The sequence below is a fragment of the Pristis pectinata genome, chromosome 3, assembly GCF_009764475.1.
Source record: "Pristis pectinata isolate sPriPec2 chromosome 3, sPriPec2.1.pri, whole genome shotgun sequence".
Lineage (NCBI taxonomy): Eukaryota > Metazoa > Chordata > Chondrichthyes > Rhinopristiformes > Pristidae > Pristis > Pristis pectinata.
Genome location: NC_067407.1, coordinates 11173496 through 11195410, shown reverse-complemented (window position 1 = coordinate 11195410; position 21915 = coordinate 11173496). Strand labels below are relative to the sequence as shown.

At 41.5% G+C, this 21915-nt stretch overlaps 1 protein-coding gene across 1 annotated transcript in view; it reads right to left on the bottom strand.

The window, feature by feature from the left end:
- Window positions 1-21915, bottom strand: part of hs2st1a (heparan sulfate 2-O-sulfotransferase 1a) — a 140355-nt gene that overhangs the window by 20623 nt on the left and 97817 nt on the right. The window contains exons 2-3 of the mRNA XM_052012576.1: window positions 16347-16585; window positions 15593-15678 (exon numbers count right to left, since the gene is read on the bottom strand). Of these exons, the coding sequence (XP_051868536.1) occupies window positions 15593-15678; window positions 16347-16585 (325 nt within the window). The remainder of the gene's footprint in view (window positions 1-15592; window positions 15679-16346; window positions 16586-21915) is intronic.

The window sequence follows — 21915 nt, the reverse complement described above, 5'->3', positions numbered from 1 at the left end:
TGGTTTGATATAATCGAGCGACAGCTGAGAGTCAACCATACTGGTGAGAGTCCAAAGTCACACACTAGAATAAGATAAACAGATTTGCTTTCTCGAGGACTATCAGTGATCCAGAAAAGCACAAAATATTAGGAAAACCTAACACTCAATTATTTTCATAAGTACAGAAGTAAATTGTCAAATAGTTAAAAACATGACATTATAAAACTACAGAGTGACATGGAAGTAGACTATTCAGCCTGTTGAGTTCATACCTGTTCGATGTAAGAGGAACACCACATCCTGCCCTCTCACCAGAGCCCTAGAAATTATTTCCTTTTAGATACATTTGAATGCTACAACTGAAGCTTCCTCCATTATGACAACTAGCAGTGCATTCAGGTGCCTAACCAGTCACTGCCTAAAAATAATGACAATAATAATATTTATTTATTAGTCACATGTCAGTCTCAGAATGTCACTGGTTCTTAACCATTCCACCATGAGGAACAATCTCTCTCTATTTACCCTCTATCAGATCTCCTCACAACCCATTTGTGGGTTCCAGTCTATCCACACAACTGAAGTCCCTCCTCCCTGGAATCAGTTTTGTACATCCCTTTTGCACCTTCTCCAAAGCCTTTACCCCTTTTCTAAAATGTGGCACCTAGAGGCAGGCATGATTCTCCAGTTGTGGCTAAGCCAGAGTTGTATGAAGGTTCCCATGAGCTCCTTACTCTTGTACTTTATTTATAAAACCCAGGATTCCCTATGCTTTCTTCATCACCTTCTTAACCTGTCTGCTGCTTTTAATAAACTATGTGCATGTACCACCAGATCTTTGTTCTTGTACCGAGGTTAGAACTGTGTCTTGTGATCTCTTCTCACTCTTCCTATTAAGACAGAGCACTTTGTATTTTGCAGGATTAAGTTTCATCTGCCACTTATTCGCCCACTTCACACTCCTGTCTGTCCTATCCTCCTCACAGCCCACTATACCTCAGAGCTTTGTGTCATCTGCAAATCTGGATCCCATGCACCCAAATCCAAACCATTAACCATGCTTCCCTCTGGTCTAAATAAAATCTTCCACTACTGCTCCATTTCCTGTTACTCCACTAATTTTCTGTCCATGTTACTACAACCTTTTTTATTCCAGGGCTTCAATCTTGATGACAAGCCTCTTATGTGGTACTATATCAAACACCTTTTGGACATCAACACATACCACATCAACTGCATTTCACTCATTCATGAAATAATTAAAAACTCTTAGAAAATTAATTAAACACAACTTAACAAGTCCATGCTCTTTCTCTAATCAATCTACACTTTGTCCAAGTGACTGCCAGTTCTGTTGCCAATTATTATTTGTAGATATTTCCCAACCAAGGATGAACCAACTGGTCTGTAGTTACTGGATTTATTTTTTTATCTTATTTTTAAGCAATGGTGCAACATTCACAATTTTCTGCTCCTTTTGTACTACCCCTGAATCTTTAAGGTGTGTGGAAGACTGGGTCTCTGCAATTTCCCCTTTACCTCCTGCAGCAACCTTAGATGCACCCCATTTGGATGATGATTTATTCACTAACATGTACACATTAACCTAGGAATGAATGTAGGAGGAGTGATTAATAAGTTTACAGATGACAAGAAAACTCTTGGTCTTGATGGTGTGATACGCAGTCATCGGCCAAAGAATGATAGTGAGATGTTGGTAAAGTGGGCTGAGCCACCACAGATGGAACCAAATCCTGAAAAATTTGTGGTGATGAATTTTGGAAGGACTAATAAAGGTAGGACATGGACAACAGATGGTAGGCGAGGGACCTTGGTGTACATGTCCAAGAATTGCTGAAGGTGGAAGCACTGCTAGATTAAGTGGTTACAGCAGCACACAGGATACTCGCATTCATTAGCTGGGACACAGAATACAAGAGCAAGACCATTATTTAGGCTACAGTGGAGTACTGTGTGCAGTACTAGCTGCCACAGTATTGGAAGAATGCTTATAGCGGAGAGGTCAGAGGAGATTCACCTGATGATGCCTGGGATGGAACAGTCATAAGGAGACACTGGAGAGGCTGGGCTTGTTTTCATAGTCAGAGGCATACAGCAAAGAAACAGGTCTTTTGGTCTCCCAAGTCCGTGCTGACCACCAATCCTACACTACTCCCATTTTATTCCCCCACACTCCCATCAACCACCCCTAGATTCTACCACTCACACTGGAGAAAATATACAGAGACCAATTTACCTACCAACCTACACATCTTTGGGATGCCTTGGAGCAAAAAAGGGAGACGGGATACCTGATACAGCCAGATATAATTATGAGGGGCATAGAGTAGATAATGAGAAACTTTTCCTCATAGTATAGATGTCAAGAACCAGAGAGTATAGGTTTAAGATAAGGAGTAGGAAATTTAGCAGGAACTTTGGGAAGAATTTTTTTCCATAGAGAGGATGGTTGAAAACTGGAACACACTGCCCGAGAGGTGGTGAAGGCAGGTATTCTCACAACATTTCATAAGTACTTTGATGAGCACTTGAAACACTATGGCATGGAAGGCCAAGGGCTGAGTGCTTAAAAAATAGCATTACTATAGATAGACACTTCATTGCTGGCACGTTTCTGTGCTGAATGACTCAAAGACAATGTAGTTGAGATCCTAGATGGAGTAAAAATTGATAGAGAAGGTAATAAAGACTCACAGCATTTACGGTTATCCTTGTGGACCTGCAAAGTGGTCATCCAATCTGCGTTGGATTTCCCCAGTGTTGAGAACACTATATAGTGAGTACATTAAATTGGAAGTACAAGTAAACCAATGCTTCATTTACACTGCTGACACTGAGCTTCCAGCTGTGTTTCACTATTTCTCCACTCTATTCCCACTTAGATGTGCATCTCTGTTTCTTAAGGAACAGCAAGTCATCTTCCAACTGAACACATTATATCCTGAAGGGTTTAACAACGTATTCAACTATTTCAGATAACCAGCCTTTCCAGCTTGCATCAGAACCATGGAATGACACGTGCGCAGATGCTGGAATCTGGAGCAAAAAACAAACTGCTAGAAGAGCTCAATGGGTCAGGCAACATCTGTGGAGGGAAATGGACTCAGTACAGATGAAGGGTCTTGACCTGAAACGTCAACTGTTCACTTCCTTCTGCCTGACCCGCTGAGTCCTCCACCAGTTTGTTTTTTTTAAATATTGGAACCATTCAATTCTGATCAAGGTCATCAATATGTAACATTAACATTGTTTTCTTCTTTTCACAGATGCTGCCTGACCTGCTGAGCATTCCTAGCATTTTCGGCTTCAGATTTTCAGCATCTGTAGAGTATATCAGTTCCGGGAATACTTTTGTTTATCTCTGTATACTTGCATTTTCTCCAGACATTTCAGTTGTGATAACAAGCCTTTTTTCTTCCTTCAGCTAGCATCACCACTTGGATCATTCAGCTCCACTCTGTTACAACGATACTCTTTGTTCTCTCTACCCCATTTTAACACGTCTATGTATAAATTAGAAGCAAAGAGAAGGCCAACCTGCCCCTCAAGACTGCTCTGCTGTTTAGTAAGATTATGGCTAATCTGATAGTAATCTCAATTTTTCATTTCCATCTACCACTGTAACTTTTCAACCCTTTGCTTATCAAGTATTTATTTACTCAGCCTTAAAGATATGCAAAGGCTCTACTTGCATCGCACTTTGAGGAAGAGTTTTTCAAAGACTCACAACCGTCAGAGAAAAAATTTTTTTTCATCTTTATTTTAAACAGGTGGGGAGCCCTTATTTTTAAAACAGTGACTCTTAGTTCTGGATTCTCTAATAAGAGGAAACATCCCCCCTTCATCCTCTCAAGACTCGTCCAGAATCCATGTTTCAATTAAGTCACTTCTCACCCTTCTAAACTCAACAAGCCTAGGCTGTTCAACACTTCCTCACAAGGCAACCTGCCCATTCCAAGTATTGATCAAGTTAAACTTTTCTGAACTGCTTCTAATACATTTGCATTCTTCTTTAAATATGGAGACCAATACAGCACAGTACTTCAGATGTGATCTCAATAATAACCTTCTTACTTTTCTTTTTATATACAATTCTCCTAACAATAAACAGTAACATTTTGTTAGGTTTCCTAATTACTTCTGGACCTGCATACTAACTTTTTGTGAATTGTGCATTAGGACACGCAGATCCCTCTACATCTCACGGCTCTGAAATCTCTATTATTTGAATAAGATACTTCCTTTCTATTGTTCCTGCTAAAATTGACAATTTCACATTTTCTGACATGATTCTCCACTTGCCAGATCTTTGCCAACTCATTTAACCTAACCATGTTCCTTGGTACCCTTCTAACGTCCTCTTTACATCCTGTTTTCCTATCTTTACATCATCAGCAAATTTAGCAAATGTACCTTTGGTGCTTTCCTCCAAGTCTCTATATAAACTGTAAAACGTTGAGACCCCATCACCAATCCCTGTGGCACATTACTTATTACACCTCACCAACCAGAAAAAGACCCATTTATGCCACTCACAGCTTCCTGTTTGTTAGCCAACCTTCCAGCCACACTATGCTATTTCTTATGCCATGAGCTTTTATTCTTTGCAATAACACTTGATGTGGCACTTTATTAAATGCCTTCTGGAAAGGCAAGTCTAGTATATTCACCAGTTCCTTGTTACCTATAGCACTTGTTACTTTTTCCAAAGAGCTCCCAATAAAATGGTCAAACATGATTTCCTTTTCACAAAACCATATCGCCCTATTAAAACATCTAACAACAGTTCCCACTACGTCAGGAGTTTTCTCTCTCTTTCTCTGTTTGACAGAATTGTCAAGAGTGAAGAAAAATCAGTTGCTTTGAAAAGGTATCATCCTTGATAAACAGAGGGTCTCACCTTGCAAATAAAGACGTGCAAATAGAATTTTACATCAGCACATTTCAGGAAATAGGACTTCAAAGGACTTGCTCCAGGCCACTGTCAAACTTCATCCCTTTCATGAATGTTCACAATAATGACCCTCCTCCCCAAACACTGGAACATCTGATACTAAATATTACTTTCAGATTTCGGTGATTAATACCTGTGGTGATAAAGTACATGTGAAGGGCATTCTACTTGGAATAAGGCATTCATTCCTTCAAGAATAAAACTAAGGACTATTTCTCTTAAATATTTCAGCACTCTGCAGTCTACAGCATACAGCTGCACCAGAAAATACTGGTAAAATCCTTTAAATAACTGAGCTACTAATTCTCCTAATGAAACCTCTCATTACCAAATCATTGAACATTTATTTAGCTGAGTCGCAACAACATAATTTCTTCCTCAAATTCAGGATGCCAGCTTCTCAGCTACTAGCACCACTTGACCACAATCACTTGACTATATTTTTTTCCCCAACAACAGCACCCAGGTCCATGATCACGACCACCATGGATAAAAACAGTGGGATTACAGACAGCAAGCCACACCACCCTGATGTGGCCAGATGTTGCCATTCCGGCCTGGTCAACATCCTGACCCACCATACCAAATGTTATTGTTATGGTCCACAAATGATAGAGTTTCAAGAAACTGGGCAACAACCCCCTTCTCAGGGGTGGAGGACAGTAACTGCTATCTGGTTCAATGAGATCAAAGTCCCACCGAAGGTCAATTTCTGCTGTAAGTGGCAAACATCCAAAGAGTTCTGCTTCATAATTCTAAAGCGTGACACAGAAGGGTTCCTTAAAGCCCACACAAGGGATAATGGAAAAACTATCAAACAGATTTTTGCAGAAAAAAAGACTTGCAGGGAGAAATGGTTTGTTGGTCAGTCAACAGCATCTCGCTATAACAACTGATATTTGAATATGCAGTAAAGGAATTCATTCAGACTTTTCACTGCCATGTTCAATTTTACTAAAGCTCTTCACATGAAGACTTAAGCTGTTGGTGTCAAGTAATCCTCATGAACAGGACTGGAAAGAAAACTCAATGCCAAAACAGTTGGCTCTTCACAGGTTACATTGAATTGGTCAATTCAGCATGATGAAAACATTTCTAATTAAGTGATGTCTGTCTGTCCAAACCTGGAGTTCTCAGTTGCTGCGACCGACTAATAATAGCCTTTAAAGAAAGTAATCCAAGGAGACGTTGGGGTCATAGGAACTTCAAAATGGCATACTTGGCAAGGGGATGTCAGAATCAAGTTAACCATTTCTGGAGGGTTGAACCAAAAGCTGAACCAGACAGGCCGAGAGAGCTCCAGGGATGGCTTTTTAAAAACAAATTAATGTAAACCTGAAAACTGTAGACAATTCATCATTATCACCTGTCCCTGGTTGTTCCTGAAGCTGCTGGTGCTTTTTCTACTGAACGACTGCTATCCACGTGGTGAAGAAGTTATTGCAAAACTGTCTGGAACCCAGATCTTGGCCAGGCAATGGCGAAGGAATGGTGGCATGTCTAAGTTGGGATGGTGATATGTGGAGCATAAAATGATGGCACCAGCATTCCTACTAACTTCACATTGCCAGTTTGGAGACGCAGTCTAAGCCTATGCGAGTTATCATAATGCACTGTGCAGATCGTTCACAATGCAACCAAAGTACAGGGAGATTCAGACTAGTGCATGTAATGATAATCAACCAGAATAGGGTTGAGTTTCTTTGGCACTGTTGTAGTTGTAGAATATTCTGAACTATCAGCCTTAGAAATTACATGGCTGATCCAGTGTATTTTTCAAGTTAATGGTGCCCCAGAATTTGAGGTATTGATAGTACTGCAAAAGTGGCCACTGACTAGCAATCATAAAGGACAAATGTTGTATATGCTAGTGGTTAGCCAAGTCTTGCTGTTTTCCAGATGTTGCTGTATGCAGGCACCGACTTCTTCATTTGTCAAACTGAACAGACCCAAAGTCTATGAAATCATCAATGGACAACCACATTTCAGAGGGAATACATCACTGAAGCCATTAATGATTGCTGGACCTAGGATTCTGCTGTGACAAAAGTCCTTCTTAAAAGATGACTTTCCTCCATTTTCCTATAGGTGTGACTTCAGGAGGGCTTCAGGTAAATCTGGCCATATCAAGGGCAGTCAATCTCATTTCACCTCTTGACTCTGGCTCAACAGTCAGACTACCATTGGATCGTATCCTCAGCATTTTCAACTAGAGACTGTTGAAAACCTTGTCAGCCTGGTCAACGTGGTAGTGACGGAAAACTACATCACTGGACATTGGCTGGCAACCTGGCCTGAGTAATGTCGTTATTGGATGGCTAGTTTAGGAGGCTGCAGTGGTGACTGAAGTGCAGAACATATATTGAGCATGATTCACAAGAACACTTGGAGCATCAGATGTTAAATGGTAAAAATAGATTAATGCTGCAGCTGTCAGTACATTATGAACTTACTGTATAAATCAGTTTAACACATGATTTAGGTAGGATCATTGGAGTCTACAGCTCAAAGGATGTATTTCCAGTCCAGAGAAACAAAAGAGAAATTGATAATTTGCAAAAATGTACATCAGGTTGCTGTTATTCTGAGAAGTTTGCAAATGTCTACAGCCATGCAAAGTTACCTCACTGATCATGTTATGTTATTGACGTGTTTGCTTACATTCAATCTATAATCACCACGTGGTGCAACATTGCCACCTGCTGGTGCAGTAGCATATAACACAAACCGGTTATATGACAATAGCCTATTATTGAAAGGTCCAGAGGAAGTCATCAGATATCACTTTATGGTGGTTTTGAGCATTTCCTGACAAATGTAGGCTATTGTTTTTAGTGTTTTTTTGATATTTCAGACAGTGTACATGGATTGGTAAGCAGAGCAGACTGCCCCCCCCAAAGGAATCCTGCCTCTGAATTGGTAGACAAACTTGCTTTCAGCTTCTGACAATAACTGAATACATGGGCATAAGAAAATAGTTGTCCAACTGGCACCTCAAGCCTGCCCTACCATTCAATATGATGGCTGACCTCCTTCAACTCCTCTTCTGTGACAGTTCCTCAGAACCCTGAATTCCCTCACCTTTCAATGAATTTACCTACCTTCACTTTAAATACCTCCAATAATACAGCCTCCACAACCCCTTGGGATAGAAAATTCCAGGGATTCGCCACCCTATGCAAGTAGTTCCTACACACCTCAGTTTTAAATGACCACCCTCTAATCTTGTAACTATGTCCCCCTGTTCAAGACTCTCCCACAAGTGGAAACTACCCTATTATGTCCCCAAGGATCATATCTATCCATAAGATCACCCTTTTTTTTAAAACTCCAAAGAATACAGATTCAACTATTTTTGCCATTTGTGTTAGGGCAACCTCTTATTCCAGGAATTGATCAAATGAATCTCCTTCGAACTGCTACCAACACTATTAAGTCCTTTCTTAAAGAAGGGGACCAAAACTTTGTACTCGATGTGTAACCTCACCAACATCCTATACATTGTGTCATTACTTCCTATATCTAAACTCCAACCCCCTTACTATACATGCCAATTGCCTTTCTGATTACTTGCTGCACCTGCCAACTGTGATTAGTGTCATAAGATCATAGTTATAACAGCAGGGATACAGGCCCTTCAGCCCAACTCATCCATGCCAACCAAGATGTCTATCTGACCTATTTGCCTGCATTTGGCCATATCCCTCTAGACCTTTTCTATGCATGTACCTGTCCAAATGTCTTTTAAACACTGAAACTGTAACCACCTCTACAGCTTCCTCTGACGGCTCGTTCCATATACCCACCACCCCATGTGGAGAAACCTGCCCCTCAGATCCCCTTTAAAATTTTCCCCTCTCAACTTAAATCTATGCCCCCCAATTTTAGACTCTCCTACCCTGGGAAAAAGACTGTAACCATCCACCTTATCTACACCCCTTATGATTCTATATGCTTCCATAAAGTCATCTCTCAGCCTCCTAGGCTTCAAGGAAAAAAGTCCCAGCCTATCAAGCCTCTCCTTATAACTCAAGCCCGCCAGTCCAGGTAAGATCCTCATGAATCTTTTCTGCACCCTTTCCAACTTAATGACATGCTTCCTATAGCTGGGCGACCAGAACTGCACACAATTCTGATGCAGGGTCTTGACTGAAACGTCAACGATTCCTTTCCTCCCAACAGATGCTGCTCAGCCCACTAAGTTCTTCCAGCAGATTGTTTGCTGCTCCAGATTCCAGCATCTACAGTCCCTTGTGTCTCCACCAGGTTGATACTTTTTTCCCCCGTTTATCCTGGTACTAGTCCTACGTGGTTTGCTGCACTCCTCACGGAATCAAATTGATCATCTGCCTTGATGAAAATAGCAAATATGGCAGAAATCAAGATTGTTGATTGTGATGAAACAATTCTGACTGTGCTGATAGCTCACAGCATCTTTACAGTGCCTGGTGCCGAGCGTCCACGTCCAAGGCAGTGCCAAAAGATACAACCAGCGCTACCAGTTTGAAAAGGAGACTTGGCCTCCCCATGGAATGTGTAGGACAGGTATGCTGGTGAGTACAGTCAAGCAACATGATGGCCCTGTGTATTCCAACAAGTCGCAACCTTTTGCTCTCTGTCCCCTTTAGCGATCAAGGCATAAACTGGAAAGGTCTGAAACAGTCCAACAAACTGACTAAAAGCTATGATTGAGAGTATGACTATATCAGACTTTTGTTTGACCAGTTTGCGGGGGTTCACTCCCAACTTTGATATCAGTGCCCAGAATTAGCGAGGAGCACAATGCAGGGCTGAGTGTGCTGAATGTTCCATTTATTGGGTCCTGATTTGAAACACAGGCAGCAGCCAAAGAGCCTATGCCATTTCTTTTGCATTGTTTGATACAATTAAGTGGCTGTCTGAATTCCTTCAGCATGTAGTTAGAAGTTAACAATTTTGATGTTGTTACATTTGGCGAGCCTGCACCCACAATATTGCTTATCAGGTCTGGTCTCCCTCAGGAAAGGTGGCAGACTGGTTCCTGGAAGTCTAGAAAGTAGAGGAGAACTGCACAAACTCTCAAGTTTAGAAGAATGAGAGATGATCTCATTGAAATATAAAAAATTCTTATGGTGTTTGATAGGCTAATGCAGGAATGATATCTCATTTGGCTGGGGAATCTAGTATCAGAGGCAGCTTTCAAATAAGAGGTTGGCCATTCTGAATTAAGACATGAGAATTTTTTCACCCAAACAGTAGTGAAACTTAGGAGTTCTCCATCCAAGAGCGTTGTGGGGGCACAGTTGTTCTTTACGTATAAGACCAAGATCAATCTTTCTGAATGTTAAAGGAATCAAAAGACATGGGATTAGCACAGGAAAGTAGTGCTGAGATGAAAGATCTGCTAGGATCTATTAAATAAGCAGGTGTGAGTGGTCAAATGGTCTATTCCTGCAGTTATTTCTTGCACAACTGTGCAGCATGCATAACAATTCTTGATGGAGGTGTAACAGTGATTGAGTGTGTTGGCTTCTCTGATTCCACAGGTAATATGTTAGTGGTAGTTTGTCAGAAACTTCTTCAAGCTAGCCTGGTTGAGGTCCCCCATGATGATTGGGAAGGCATCAGGGTGCGCTGTCTCGTGACTGTTGATCACAGTGCTCAGTTCCTCCAGTGCCAGCTTGATATTTGCCGGAGGTGGAATGTAGACTGCTACCAGAATGACAGCAGAGAACTCCCTTGGCAGATAAAACAGATGGCGCTTGACCACCAGATGTTCCCGGTCAGGGGAGCAGGACTGTGACAGAACTGCCATGTCTGTGCACCACGATGAGTTAATTATGAAGCAAACACTGCCGCCTCTGCCTTTACCTGATGCCGCCGTCTGGTCCATGCGATGGATGGTGAAGTCCTCAAGCTGAAGCACTGTGTCCGGAGTGCTGGGGAGGGTGAGCCATGCCTCTATGAAGCAGAGTACACAACAGTCCCTGTTGATTGTGGACTTCAGGAAGGGGAAGTCGACAGAACACACACCAGTCTTCATTGAGGGGTCAGCAGTGGAAAGCATGAGCAGCTTCAAGTTCCTGGGGGTCAACATCTCAGACGCCCAACACATTGACGCAATCATGTAGAAGGCGTGCCAGCTGCTCTACTTCATTAGGAGTTTGAAGAGATTTGGTATGTCACCAAAGACTCTTGCAAACTTCTACAGATGTACAGTGGAGAACATTCTAACTGGTTGCATCACAGCCTGGTATAGAGGCTCCAATGTGCAGGATCGAAAGAGGCTACAGAAGGTTGCAGACTCAGCCAGCTCTATCACGGGCACAACCCTCCCTGTCATCGAGGACATCTTCAAGTGGCTGCGCCTCAAGAAGGCGGCATCCATCATTAAGGACCCTCAGCACCTGGGACACGCCTTCTTCACGTTACCACCATTGGGGAGAAGGTACAGGAGCCTGAAGACCCACACTCAATGTTTCAGGAACAGCTTCTTCCCCTCTGCCATCAGATTTCAGAACAGTCCATGAACCCATAAACGCTAACTTGTTATTCCTCTGTTGCACTATTTGTTCATTTTTGTAACTTATAATTTTTATGTCTTTATGCCTTGCACTGTACTGCTGCCACAAAACAACAAATTTCACGACATATGTCAGTGACAATAAACCTGATTCCAATTCTGACACAATATTTAGCAACAGCAACTTGAGAAAAATAACAACTCAAGGTACTTCATAGAACGATGAATAGAAAACGAACAACATCAAGCTCGGAAACATTAAGATGGCTGATTATAAGCTTTGGCAGTGGTAGGTTTTAAGTTAGTCTGAAGATATCATCAGTATACACACTTGCAAGAGGATAATGGGTGAAGGAAGAGAAGGGTATTGTGCGTGGATTCCTGTGACATTCCAGTTTAGTGCAGGAAGATTAGCCATTGCTGGAAATGCTCTGGTTGTTTGGCTGGGCAGATTTAGAATCAAGGGCCGTTTCATTCAGCTGGACCCAAGACTGGCAAAAAGGCGCTGAGCAAAAGCTGATTCATCTAACAGTTTACAGTTTGGTTATACATTGTCTACTCAATTAGCAAGCTGATAACTAAGTTTTGCTCCTACTCACCAATTTGACCAATGTATTAAGAAGTCTCCTAAAAAGCAGTAAAAATAAAAATGCTAAAATATGTGCTGACAAAAACAAGGTCAACACTTCGGGCCAATGACCTTCCACTGATCTACAATGTTATTTGAGATAAAATTATCAGCATTGAAAATAATACACAAAAAGTGCTGGAGGAACTCAGCAGGTCAGGCAGCATCTATGGAAGGAAATTGTCGATGTTTTGGGCTGAGACCCTTCATCAGGGCTGGAAAGGAAGAGGGCAGGAGCCAGAATAAGGTGGTGGGGGGGAGGGGGAGGAGCACACGCAGGCAGGTGATAGGCGAGTCCAGGTGATAGGCGAGTCCAGGTGAGAGGGGGAAGATAGGTGGGTAATAAGCTGAAGGGTGATAGATAGAAGAGGCAAAGGGCTGAAGGATGAGGAATCTGGTAGGAGAGGACAGTGAACCATAGAATAGAGGAGGGGAGGAGAGACGATGGGCAGGTCATCAAGGTGGGGGAAGGGAGCCACAGGAATAAGGGAAGTCAAAGGAATGTGGGGGGGTGGTAAGGAAAGGAAGGGGTGGGGTTACCGGAAATTAGAGAAATCGATGTTGAGGCCATCAGGTTGGAGACTCCCAAGGCGGAATTTGTGGAATTCCTTGCCAAGTACAGCAGTGGAGGCCAGATCGTTGGAGGCGTTTAAGGAAGAGATAGATAGATATCTAAATAGTCGGGGTATCAAGGGATATGGGGATAAGGCTGGAAATTGGGGTTAGAATAGTTTTGTTTTGCGCCTGCACCCCCCCCCAATTTCTCATTTCTTTTTCTTTTTTCCCTTTTCCTTGGAGCAGACTCGATGGGCCAAATGCCCTACTTCTGCTCCCTTGTCTTGTAATATGAGGTGTTGTTTCTTCAACCTGCATCTGGCCTCAACATGGCAGTAGAAGAGGCCATGGATACACATGTCAGTATGGGAATGGGATGTGGAATTGAAGTGGGTGGCCACTGGGAGGTCCTGGCTGTTGCGGTGGACGGAGCGAAGGTGCTTGACGAAGTTGTCAGCCAATCTGCGTCAGGTCTTACCGTTGTACAGGAGGCTGCACCGCGAGTACCGGATGCAATAAATGACACCCTCGGACTCGCAGGTGAAGCATTGCCTCACCTGGAAGGATCGTCTGGGACCCTGAATGGTGGTGAGGGGAAAGGTGTAGGGACAGGTGTGGCGTTTGGTGCAGTTGCAGGCATAAGTGCCACGGGCTTATCAGTGGGGAGGGACGAGTGGACAAGGGAGTCATAGAGAGAGTGGTCCCTGCGGAAAGCAGAGAGGGGGTGAGGGGAAGACGTGCTAGATGATAGGATCCCGTTAGAGGCGGTGGAAGTTGTGGAGAATGATGTGTTGGAAACGGAGGCTCATGGGGTGGTTGGTGAGGACAAGGGGATCCCCGTCCCTGTTCTGTCGGGGTTGGGGGCGGGGTAGGGGGCGAGGGCAGACGTACGGGAAGTGGAGGAGATACAGATAAGGGCAGCATTGATGGTGATGGAAGGGAAACTCCGGTTACGGAAAAAGTAGGACATCTCTGATGTCCTAGAATGGAAAACCTCATCATGGGAACAGATGAAGCAGAGGCGGAGGAACTGGGAAAAGGGGATGGAGTCCTCACAAGTGACAGAGTTGGAAGAGGTGTAGTCAACTGTGGGAGTCAATGGGTCTCTCGAAGACATCTGTGGTTAATCTGTTTCTGGAGATGGCGACAGAGAGATCCAGAAAGGGGAGAAAGTTGTCAGAGATGGACTAAGTGAATCTGAGGGCAGGGTGGAAATTGGAGGCAAAGTTGTTGAAATTGATGAGCTCAGCACGGGTGCAGGAAGCAGCCCCGATGCAGTCGTCAATGTAGCGGAGAAAGAGTTGGGGGGCATTACCGGTGTAGGCTTGCAATGTGGACTGTTCCACGTAGCCAACAAAGAGGCAGGCATAGCTGGGGCCTATGCGAGTACCCACGGCTACACCTTTAGTTTGGAGAAAGTGGGAGGAGCCAAAAGAAAAGTTGTTAAGGGTGAGTACCAGTTTCACCAGATGGAGGAGGGTGGTGGTGGAAGGGAAATAATTGGGACTGTTATTGAGAAAGGAATGGAGAGCCTTAAGGCCTTCCCTGATGTGGGATGAAAGTGTACAAAGACTCGACGTCCATGGTGAAAGTGAGGCATTCAGGGCCGGGGAACTGGAAGTTGTTGAAGTGATGAAGAGCATGCGAAGTGTCACAGACATAGGTAGGAAGGGACTCAACCAAGGCGGACAAAATGAAGTCAACATATGAGGACAAGTTCAGTGGGGCAGGAGCAGGCAGAAACAATGGGTCTATCAGGGCAGTTGGGTTTGTGAATCTTGGGTAGGAGGTAGAAACAAGCAGTGCGGGGTGTAGGAAACTATGAGGTTGGAGGCTGTAGAGGAGAGGTCTCCAGAGGCGATGAGGTCAGTGATAGTGTGGGGGACAATGGCCTGATGCTCCTTGGTGGGGTCCAGGTTGAGGGATAAGTAAGAGGAGGTGTCTGAGAGTTGACGTCTGGCCTCGGCAATGTAAAGGTCAGTCCACCAGACTGCAACAGCACCACCCCTATCTGCAGGTTTGATAGTGAGATTAGGATTGGTGCAGAGGGAGTGGAGGGCAGTGCGTTCAGAGGGGGTGAGGTTGAAATAGGTAAGGGGAGTGGTGAAGTTGACATAGTTATTGAAAATAACTTATGAACAATAGTAAAAAGGAAAATTGTTCAAAATATTTTATTACATACTCATGTAGCAATCAAACAAATAAGAAAATAAATTACACTGTTTGAACTGCTTTTGTGATTATAAATCAATACACGACTTACAATTGTTTGGATTACATTTCATTAAACTGAAAAATATTCATTCCGAAGAAACCCAAAATTACCTACCTAAAATTCCAAAATACAATGTGTAGTAGTTAAAATGGTGAAATGCATCAGGCATGGTTTTAAAAATCAAATATGTAAATACATTCGATGCAAAGATTACTAACTTTATATACTGGTGGATTTGAGAGAATACAAAACCATTTATAAACAGAATGCACATTGCTGAACTGTTGGCTAGGTTCTTTGAGTCCTTGTTGTCCATGGGGATGGTACCAGAGGATTGGAGGGTGGTGAATGTTGTCCCCTTGTTCAAAAAAGGTAGTAGGGATAGTCCAGGGAATTACAGACCGGTGAGCCTTACGTCTGTGGTGGGTAAGCTGCTGGAAAGGATTTTAAGAGATAGGATCTATGATCATTTAGAGAATCATGGACTGATTAGGGACAGCCAGCATGGATTTCTGAAGGGAAAATCGCCTCACTAGCCTGATAGGGTTCTTTGAGGAGGTGACCAGGAAGATTGATGAGGGTAGTGCAGTGGATGTGGTCTACATGGATTTTAGTAAGGTGTTTGACAAGGTTCCGCATGGTTGGCTTCTTCAGAAGGTCAGAGGCATAGATAATTTAATAGATAATTAAATTCTTTAATTTAAAGAATTGAGGCTTGTGAATTAACTCACTTACTTTGTAAAGTCCAGATATGCTACATGTCCATGATAAAATCCTGGCTTCATTTCTTTCCACGTTGTCACATTTTTAACAAATCTTGCCTGGATAAAAAAAAACAAGATTACACCTTTATGAATTAAGTTATTCGAATCAAATATTTTCTGAAGCACAGCACTGCCAATCAACCTTAATTTTTGATGGAGACACTGATGAATAAAATCATAATGGAGTTACTGAAATACATGATAATTTAAAATCCGATCTGTGCAGCTTGTTCTCTCTTCAGAATGTTAAACAGGCTAAGTTTTAACAGTGATAAATTGGCTGCATCAATTTATCACTGGGCCCTATTTTTTTGGCAGAGGTGAAGTACCTACTTCTAAAGTCTAAATGAATTGCTCTCATTTACCTTATATCAGATTACATTATTTAGTCTAAATAACAGTCATGTAAAACAAAGACAAGCATGAACACTGACAAATGGAGTAACAGATGCAAGAATCACAACTACGGTCCTTGTCTATGTCTCAACATTTGAAATAAATTGAAAAGTAAACACAGAATTTTAAAAAATGCTGCTAATTTTTATGCTGGCTGATCTTCAATTCCTCTGTTCATAAATAGTTAAAACATAAGATCTTTAAAAACGATCTTTTAGAAAAGACTATGGAATATTTATTCTAAAGTACTTCTGGATACTTGTTCATTGGCTTTACTCTGGATATACTAACGAAACAAGAAAGACTGTAATGCACACAATAAAACTCACTTGATCTTGCAAAGACATCACAGGATTATTTTTGGTTGTATTGATATGCAGGACATGGTACTTGTTCACTCCACACAGATCATATGCAATGTTTGTGAACGAAGTGCTGGCAGTTTTAGGTACACGATTATAAAGGATGATTATGTCATCCATCTCATCTCCTCCTTGATCTTGCTTTGGGTTATCCATTGTGTGGCGCTGTTCAATCTCTCTGACTTCATGCCTTGCAATTGCCCTCTCTGTAAAAGAAAAATCCAACACTTGAAGGCCGACTAGCAACACATCTAAAGGCTTTGTCACAAAATACAATAGTAAAAGTCAAAACACACCTTGAATTATTACTTCGGAAACAACAGAATGCTTATTTCCCTTTTGAATTGTGAATTTTTCCAATGCAATCCACACAATTTATCAAATTCAAGTTGCTTTGCCTGAAGGTATTATCATCAGTTATTGTAATTAGATAATTTAACATGTGGTTATGACTTAGAAATTGCAATCATATTGTGTAGCTGAGACAAATTTCAGGTGCTGGAAACCTGAAATGCTGAAAATACTCAGCTCATTATGTTATCCATAATGTGGTCAGCGAAACAGAACTGACAATTCACATTGATGACCTTTTACTAGAAGCTGAAAAAAATTAGCTAAGTATGTTTTAGGCTGCAGAGGAGTAAGGTTGGAAAGAACAAAGGAAATGTCTGTGATAGGTCAGAGACTGAATAACATGAATGGTGGTGCTGGATTGTTAATTGTTTCTGATCAGCAAGCTTTGCGATTAACAATCCTTCACAACCCTCTCTCAAGTGACATCATCACAAGTTGTCTTTCTCTTCACAGATTCAAATTTCAGAGAAATTTGAGAAAGATTTACCTGAGTATTTGAGAAAGGAATAGAAAAGTACATTGATAAAATGGAAAGGTAGAAGGGAGATGGTGCAAGTGAAGCACAAACATCAACAATGACCAATTGGTTGAATGGTTGTGTGCCTGCTGAAAAATGAAATTTATATCCACACGAACTGAATACCATGTAGACTAGGCAATGCACAGTTCAATAATCTCTGCATAAAAAATGAAATTGTGGTTTGACTGTAAAAATGTCTGCAAAATATTAAGTATGGATAAAATTTCAATCAGAATGTCCAGTCTGGTTCTCAGCCAACTGTGAAATCAAACACAACCAGACACTATTGCAGCGTTCTCCTTACTTGGGCTGATCATTGATCCCATTTGCCATGGGATTCTTCCTATTTGCCTGAACACAGCTATTCATAGCCTGGGGAAGCTTTTAAGCAATCTTTTTTTTTACAAAAAAAGCATTTGGTAATGAATTCTGTTTTTTTTTGATGCGGGCACTTACAGTGAGTCTATTGCTGACACTTATGAAGGTTATTAGTCTTTAGTCAAATAATTTTTGTTTTTGTTTGAATCTAATTCTAAGAAACCTCTGAAGGAATGAGAGTTCATGTAAAATTACATTGTCAGGCCCCAAGAGATTTCTTAGCAGAAATTCATAACTTTCCACATTTAAAAATTCACTCACTCCTGATTGCAACAGCCATAACTTGTTGCCATCTGTTTAGCAAGCAACTGGTTGATAAGTACCACAATTTCACACCATTGCATGTATTTTCAGAGGGTCTGTAATAGCACAGCCCGTGGAGCTGCAGGTTACCTCCATCTCTGCTTCACATGTACTATTAATAAAATAAATTATCTCTAGTTTTTGAAGCAGCTGAACCACAAACAGAGTGTTCCAAAGTCTTTAAAAAATTCATTCAGCAACGTATGCTGGTTATTTGCTTGAACATAATTGACCCAGAATAAATTCAAATTAAACAGAAGCTTCTACTGGTTATACATGCAATTGGAATAGTTTAACAATTTGAATTTACATTATGCATTTACAGGCAACCACTAGGGCTACAGAGGGGTTTGTTCCTAGAAACCCATCTGTATTGTGATTTTCTGCAGCGTGAACCCCTTTTTCCCTGTTCAATCCCATGTTATGGATGGTAGTGTGATCCTACAGGATGGTTTTTGCTCACATTACACCATTTTATTGGTGATGATAATGTGACCCACTGTTGTTATTTAACAGCTGAGGCCAATGTTAGGTTTGGGGGATGGACAAGGGTCATGAATTAGGAAAGGATTTAGGAAGTGGGGTTATCAGGGAAAGGGATGGGATTTGAGGATCAGGGTTCATGGGAGAAAGGTGGTGTGGAAGGAGTTGGAGGGATAATTGCTTAAAGCATGGTGACCTAGTAGAAGCAGAGTAAGGACCAAGGGTTACTGTAAGGAGCTGGCCATGGCTACTACAGCTCCCCAAAATGTAGTGCATCAGAGAAAATGCCTCACAACTGAAGATTGCAGCACTGCACTCTGAGATGTCTATTCACAGGACCTCAGAGGGAGTAGCAAAGGCTGCCAACCCAATGAAGGCGAAGTCGTATCTAAATCTTTTGTCCCATAATACTGCATGATTAAAAATTTTAAAAATTGACAATGTGTTGTTTCTTTTATATTACATATTTATTTCCCACCTAAATTCCATAAGACCGAATACTATTCCGCATCTCAAATTTTGGGGTAACGATTTGCAAGTTACATGTGGGTGAATTTCTGTTACACAAATGGCCATAATGCACGGATCATCTGCAATATAGCAGATGTCCTAAAGTTCTAGAGCAAGAGAGATGGAGAGGTTTAAATGAGAGAATTTTAGAGCTTAGAATCTCGGCAAATGGCCTCTAATGGTTGCAAGATTGCATTTAAGGATGATCAAGAATGATGGCACATTTATGAAACAGGCGGCCACTTGTTCCATCTCATCTATAAGCATTCAACCTATCCACACCTTCCATCACAGGGTCTGTGGCCCTGCATGTCACAGTTCTTCAAGGACACATCCAAGCATTTTTAGTAAAATGAATGAGGGTCTTAGCCTCTACTGCACTTTCAGGCAATGAGTTCCAGACCCCCCCCCCCTCCACTAAGGAAAATAAGTCCTTCCTATTTACTTGCATGCACAAGGGGAAGAAAGAGCAAGTGTGCGAGATATTGAGGGAGTCACCAGCCTCTCATCATTTAGATAAGGAAATTCCTTTTCCTTCAATACAGGTCGGGCAACCAAAGATGGTGATGTGATTGAGCTAGGTGTCATCAGTATATATCTGGAAACTTCCCAATGCTTGTAATTGAGGGGTTATGATCTTCTAAGTCAATACAAGAGGAAATTGGCTTTGTTTTTCTCTATCTGTGGATGTTGCCTATCCTGCTCAGTATTTCCAGCATTTCTTTTCTTTTCAAATTTCCTGTTGTTTTCTTTTTGATGCAAAAGACAACTATACTTGAGAGCAGAGAAAAGAATGCAAGGCAGAGATATATCCACAGCAATTTTAAATTCTGAAATAGAAGCTTTTACTCCTGGATTTCCTTCTTGATTAACTCATAGGCACATCATAAACTGGCACGTTTACACTTGATTCCTTAATTCTACTTAAAACTGGTATTGTAATTTGGCATGAATGCAAAGCCACATTTTAAATTAATTCACACACATGATTAATTTCAGATTTGGTAACACCATGTTATGCACCATTTTAAATTGCAAAGTCTGCTATTTTACAGAATGTAGATGGTGTTCTGGGATTTCTTTATTAAGTAATTTGTTTCAATTAATCAGAGTTTCATGGCCTTGGCACAAGAGTACTTCAAATGGACATCCCCAAGCCTTCAGTTTTAACTAAAACTAAAAATTAACATAATCACCAAGCCATCCCATAATTTTCTATTGTGATTTCTGAACATTCTGAATATATGGGATAATAACTGTGACTAAATACAAGACATTAGACGCATTTTAATTTGGAATGCTGGTGAGGTTTTAAGCAAACAGAATATGAAGCTTCCCTAGAGATCTGTGCTTTGAAGGTGGTGACAAGAATTTTTTTTTAGTCCTAATTACTTATGTTCTAAATCCTGAATTGCTGATGCCATGAATTTGAATCCTGCCCATGCAAATATAGCAGGTTTAAAAGTAGAAAAATTTTTCAGAGCAGAATAAATGCAGTTCATGCTCTTCTAGTTCCCTACATTTTGTAGGTAACTGGATAATTTAATTTCAATGCCATCCAAGCAGTCACTATTCATTCAAGGGATGTGGGCATCGCAGGCTAAGCCAGCATTTAATTGCCCATCCTTAGTTGCCCTCGAGAAGGTGGTGGTGAGCTGCCTTCTTAAACTGCTGCAGTCCTTGAGGTGTGGGTATACCCACAATACTGTTAGGGAGAGAGTTCCAGGATTCTGACCCGGTGATGGTGAAGAAATGGTGATATACTTCCAAGTCAGGATGGTGTGTGGCTTGGAAGGTAATTTCCAGGTGGTGGTGTTCCCATGCTTTGCTGCCCTTGTCCTTCTAGCTGGTAGGGTAATAGGTTTGGAAGGTGCTGTCTAAGGAGTCTTGGTGAGTTGCTGCAGTGCATCCTGTAGATAGTACAAACTCTGTGCGTTGGTGGTGGAGTGAGTGAATTGTTGTAGATGGGGTGCCTATCGGGCGAGCTCTTATGTCCTGTATGGTGTCAAGCTTCTTGAATGTTGTTGAAGCTGCACTCATTCAAGTAAGCAGAGAGTATTCCATCACATTCCTGACTTGAGCCTTGTAGATGGTGGAGAGACTTTGGGGAGCTTGTATTCTTGTCTACTTTAACATAGCAGAGATGGTGCACATTTGGGGGTCTTTGTAAACCTTCCATACTCCACGAATTACAAGGGAGTAGCATTTCCACCAGAAAACAAAAGAATTCTGTACCAACAACCAGCCAGTGATATACAAATTGTGCCCTGTTATTAATATAAAGATGAAAACTATTACTCAGGTGCCAGTCCTTCACTCCAAAGATCACTAAGTTACAGGAGTTACCAGAACCAATTAGACTTTCTACTTCAAAGCTTGTAGAGAAGATGAGAGATTCAACCATAGCCAGGTCCACAGCAGTTCACCCAAATTCCAAAAAAAATGCAGTCAAAGCAAATTACAGTCAATAATCGATTTCATTGCAGATGTGAATTTTAGTTAGCTTACCACTTCTGTCGTGCTTACTGAAGAATATTTTTCCAAATTTTTGCCTGTTTGCTTTCTCCAATAGTTAAGGTAGAAGCAGGAAGCTGCCTTCACTCCAGAAATTGTAAAGTATTCCTGACATTGTTTTAAAAAATGTGGTTTCCCAAAAGGTACAAACCCAGATAGAGAGTTCATCAAATTCCTCCCTGACACACTCAACAATTCTGAATTTAGAAAACAAGTAAGGAAAAATCTTTTAAGCATCAGGATTCTTTGGTTAAATAGTTTCATTATTTCTCCACATCCCCCAAAAAAAACCTGAGAAATAGGCAATGGGTAGTAATAGCTTCGTCAAATAGCACGTTTCTTTTCTATTGCTTATGTGGGCCTTGTTCTAGTTTAAGCACTGTAAAGAATATGAATAATCATGGTCCTCCTTTATCCCAATGGAATTGTGATCTCAACTTCTATAAAACAAAGTTAATCAGATTGGTGTCATGC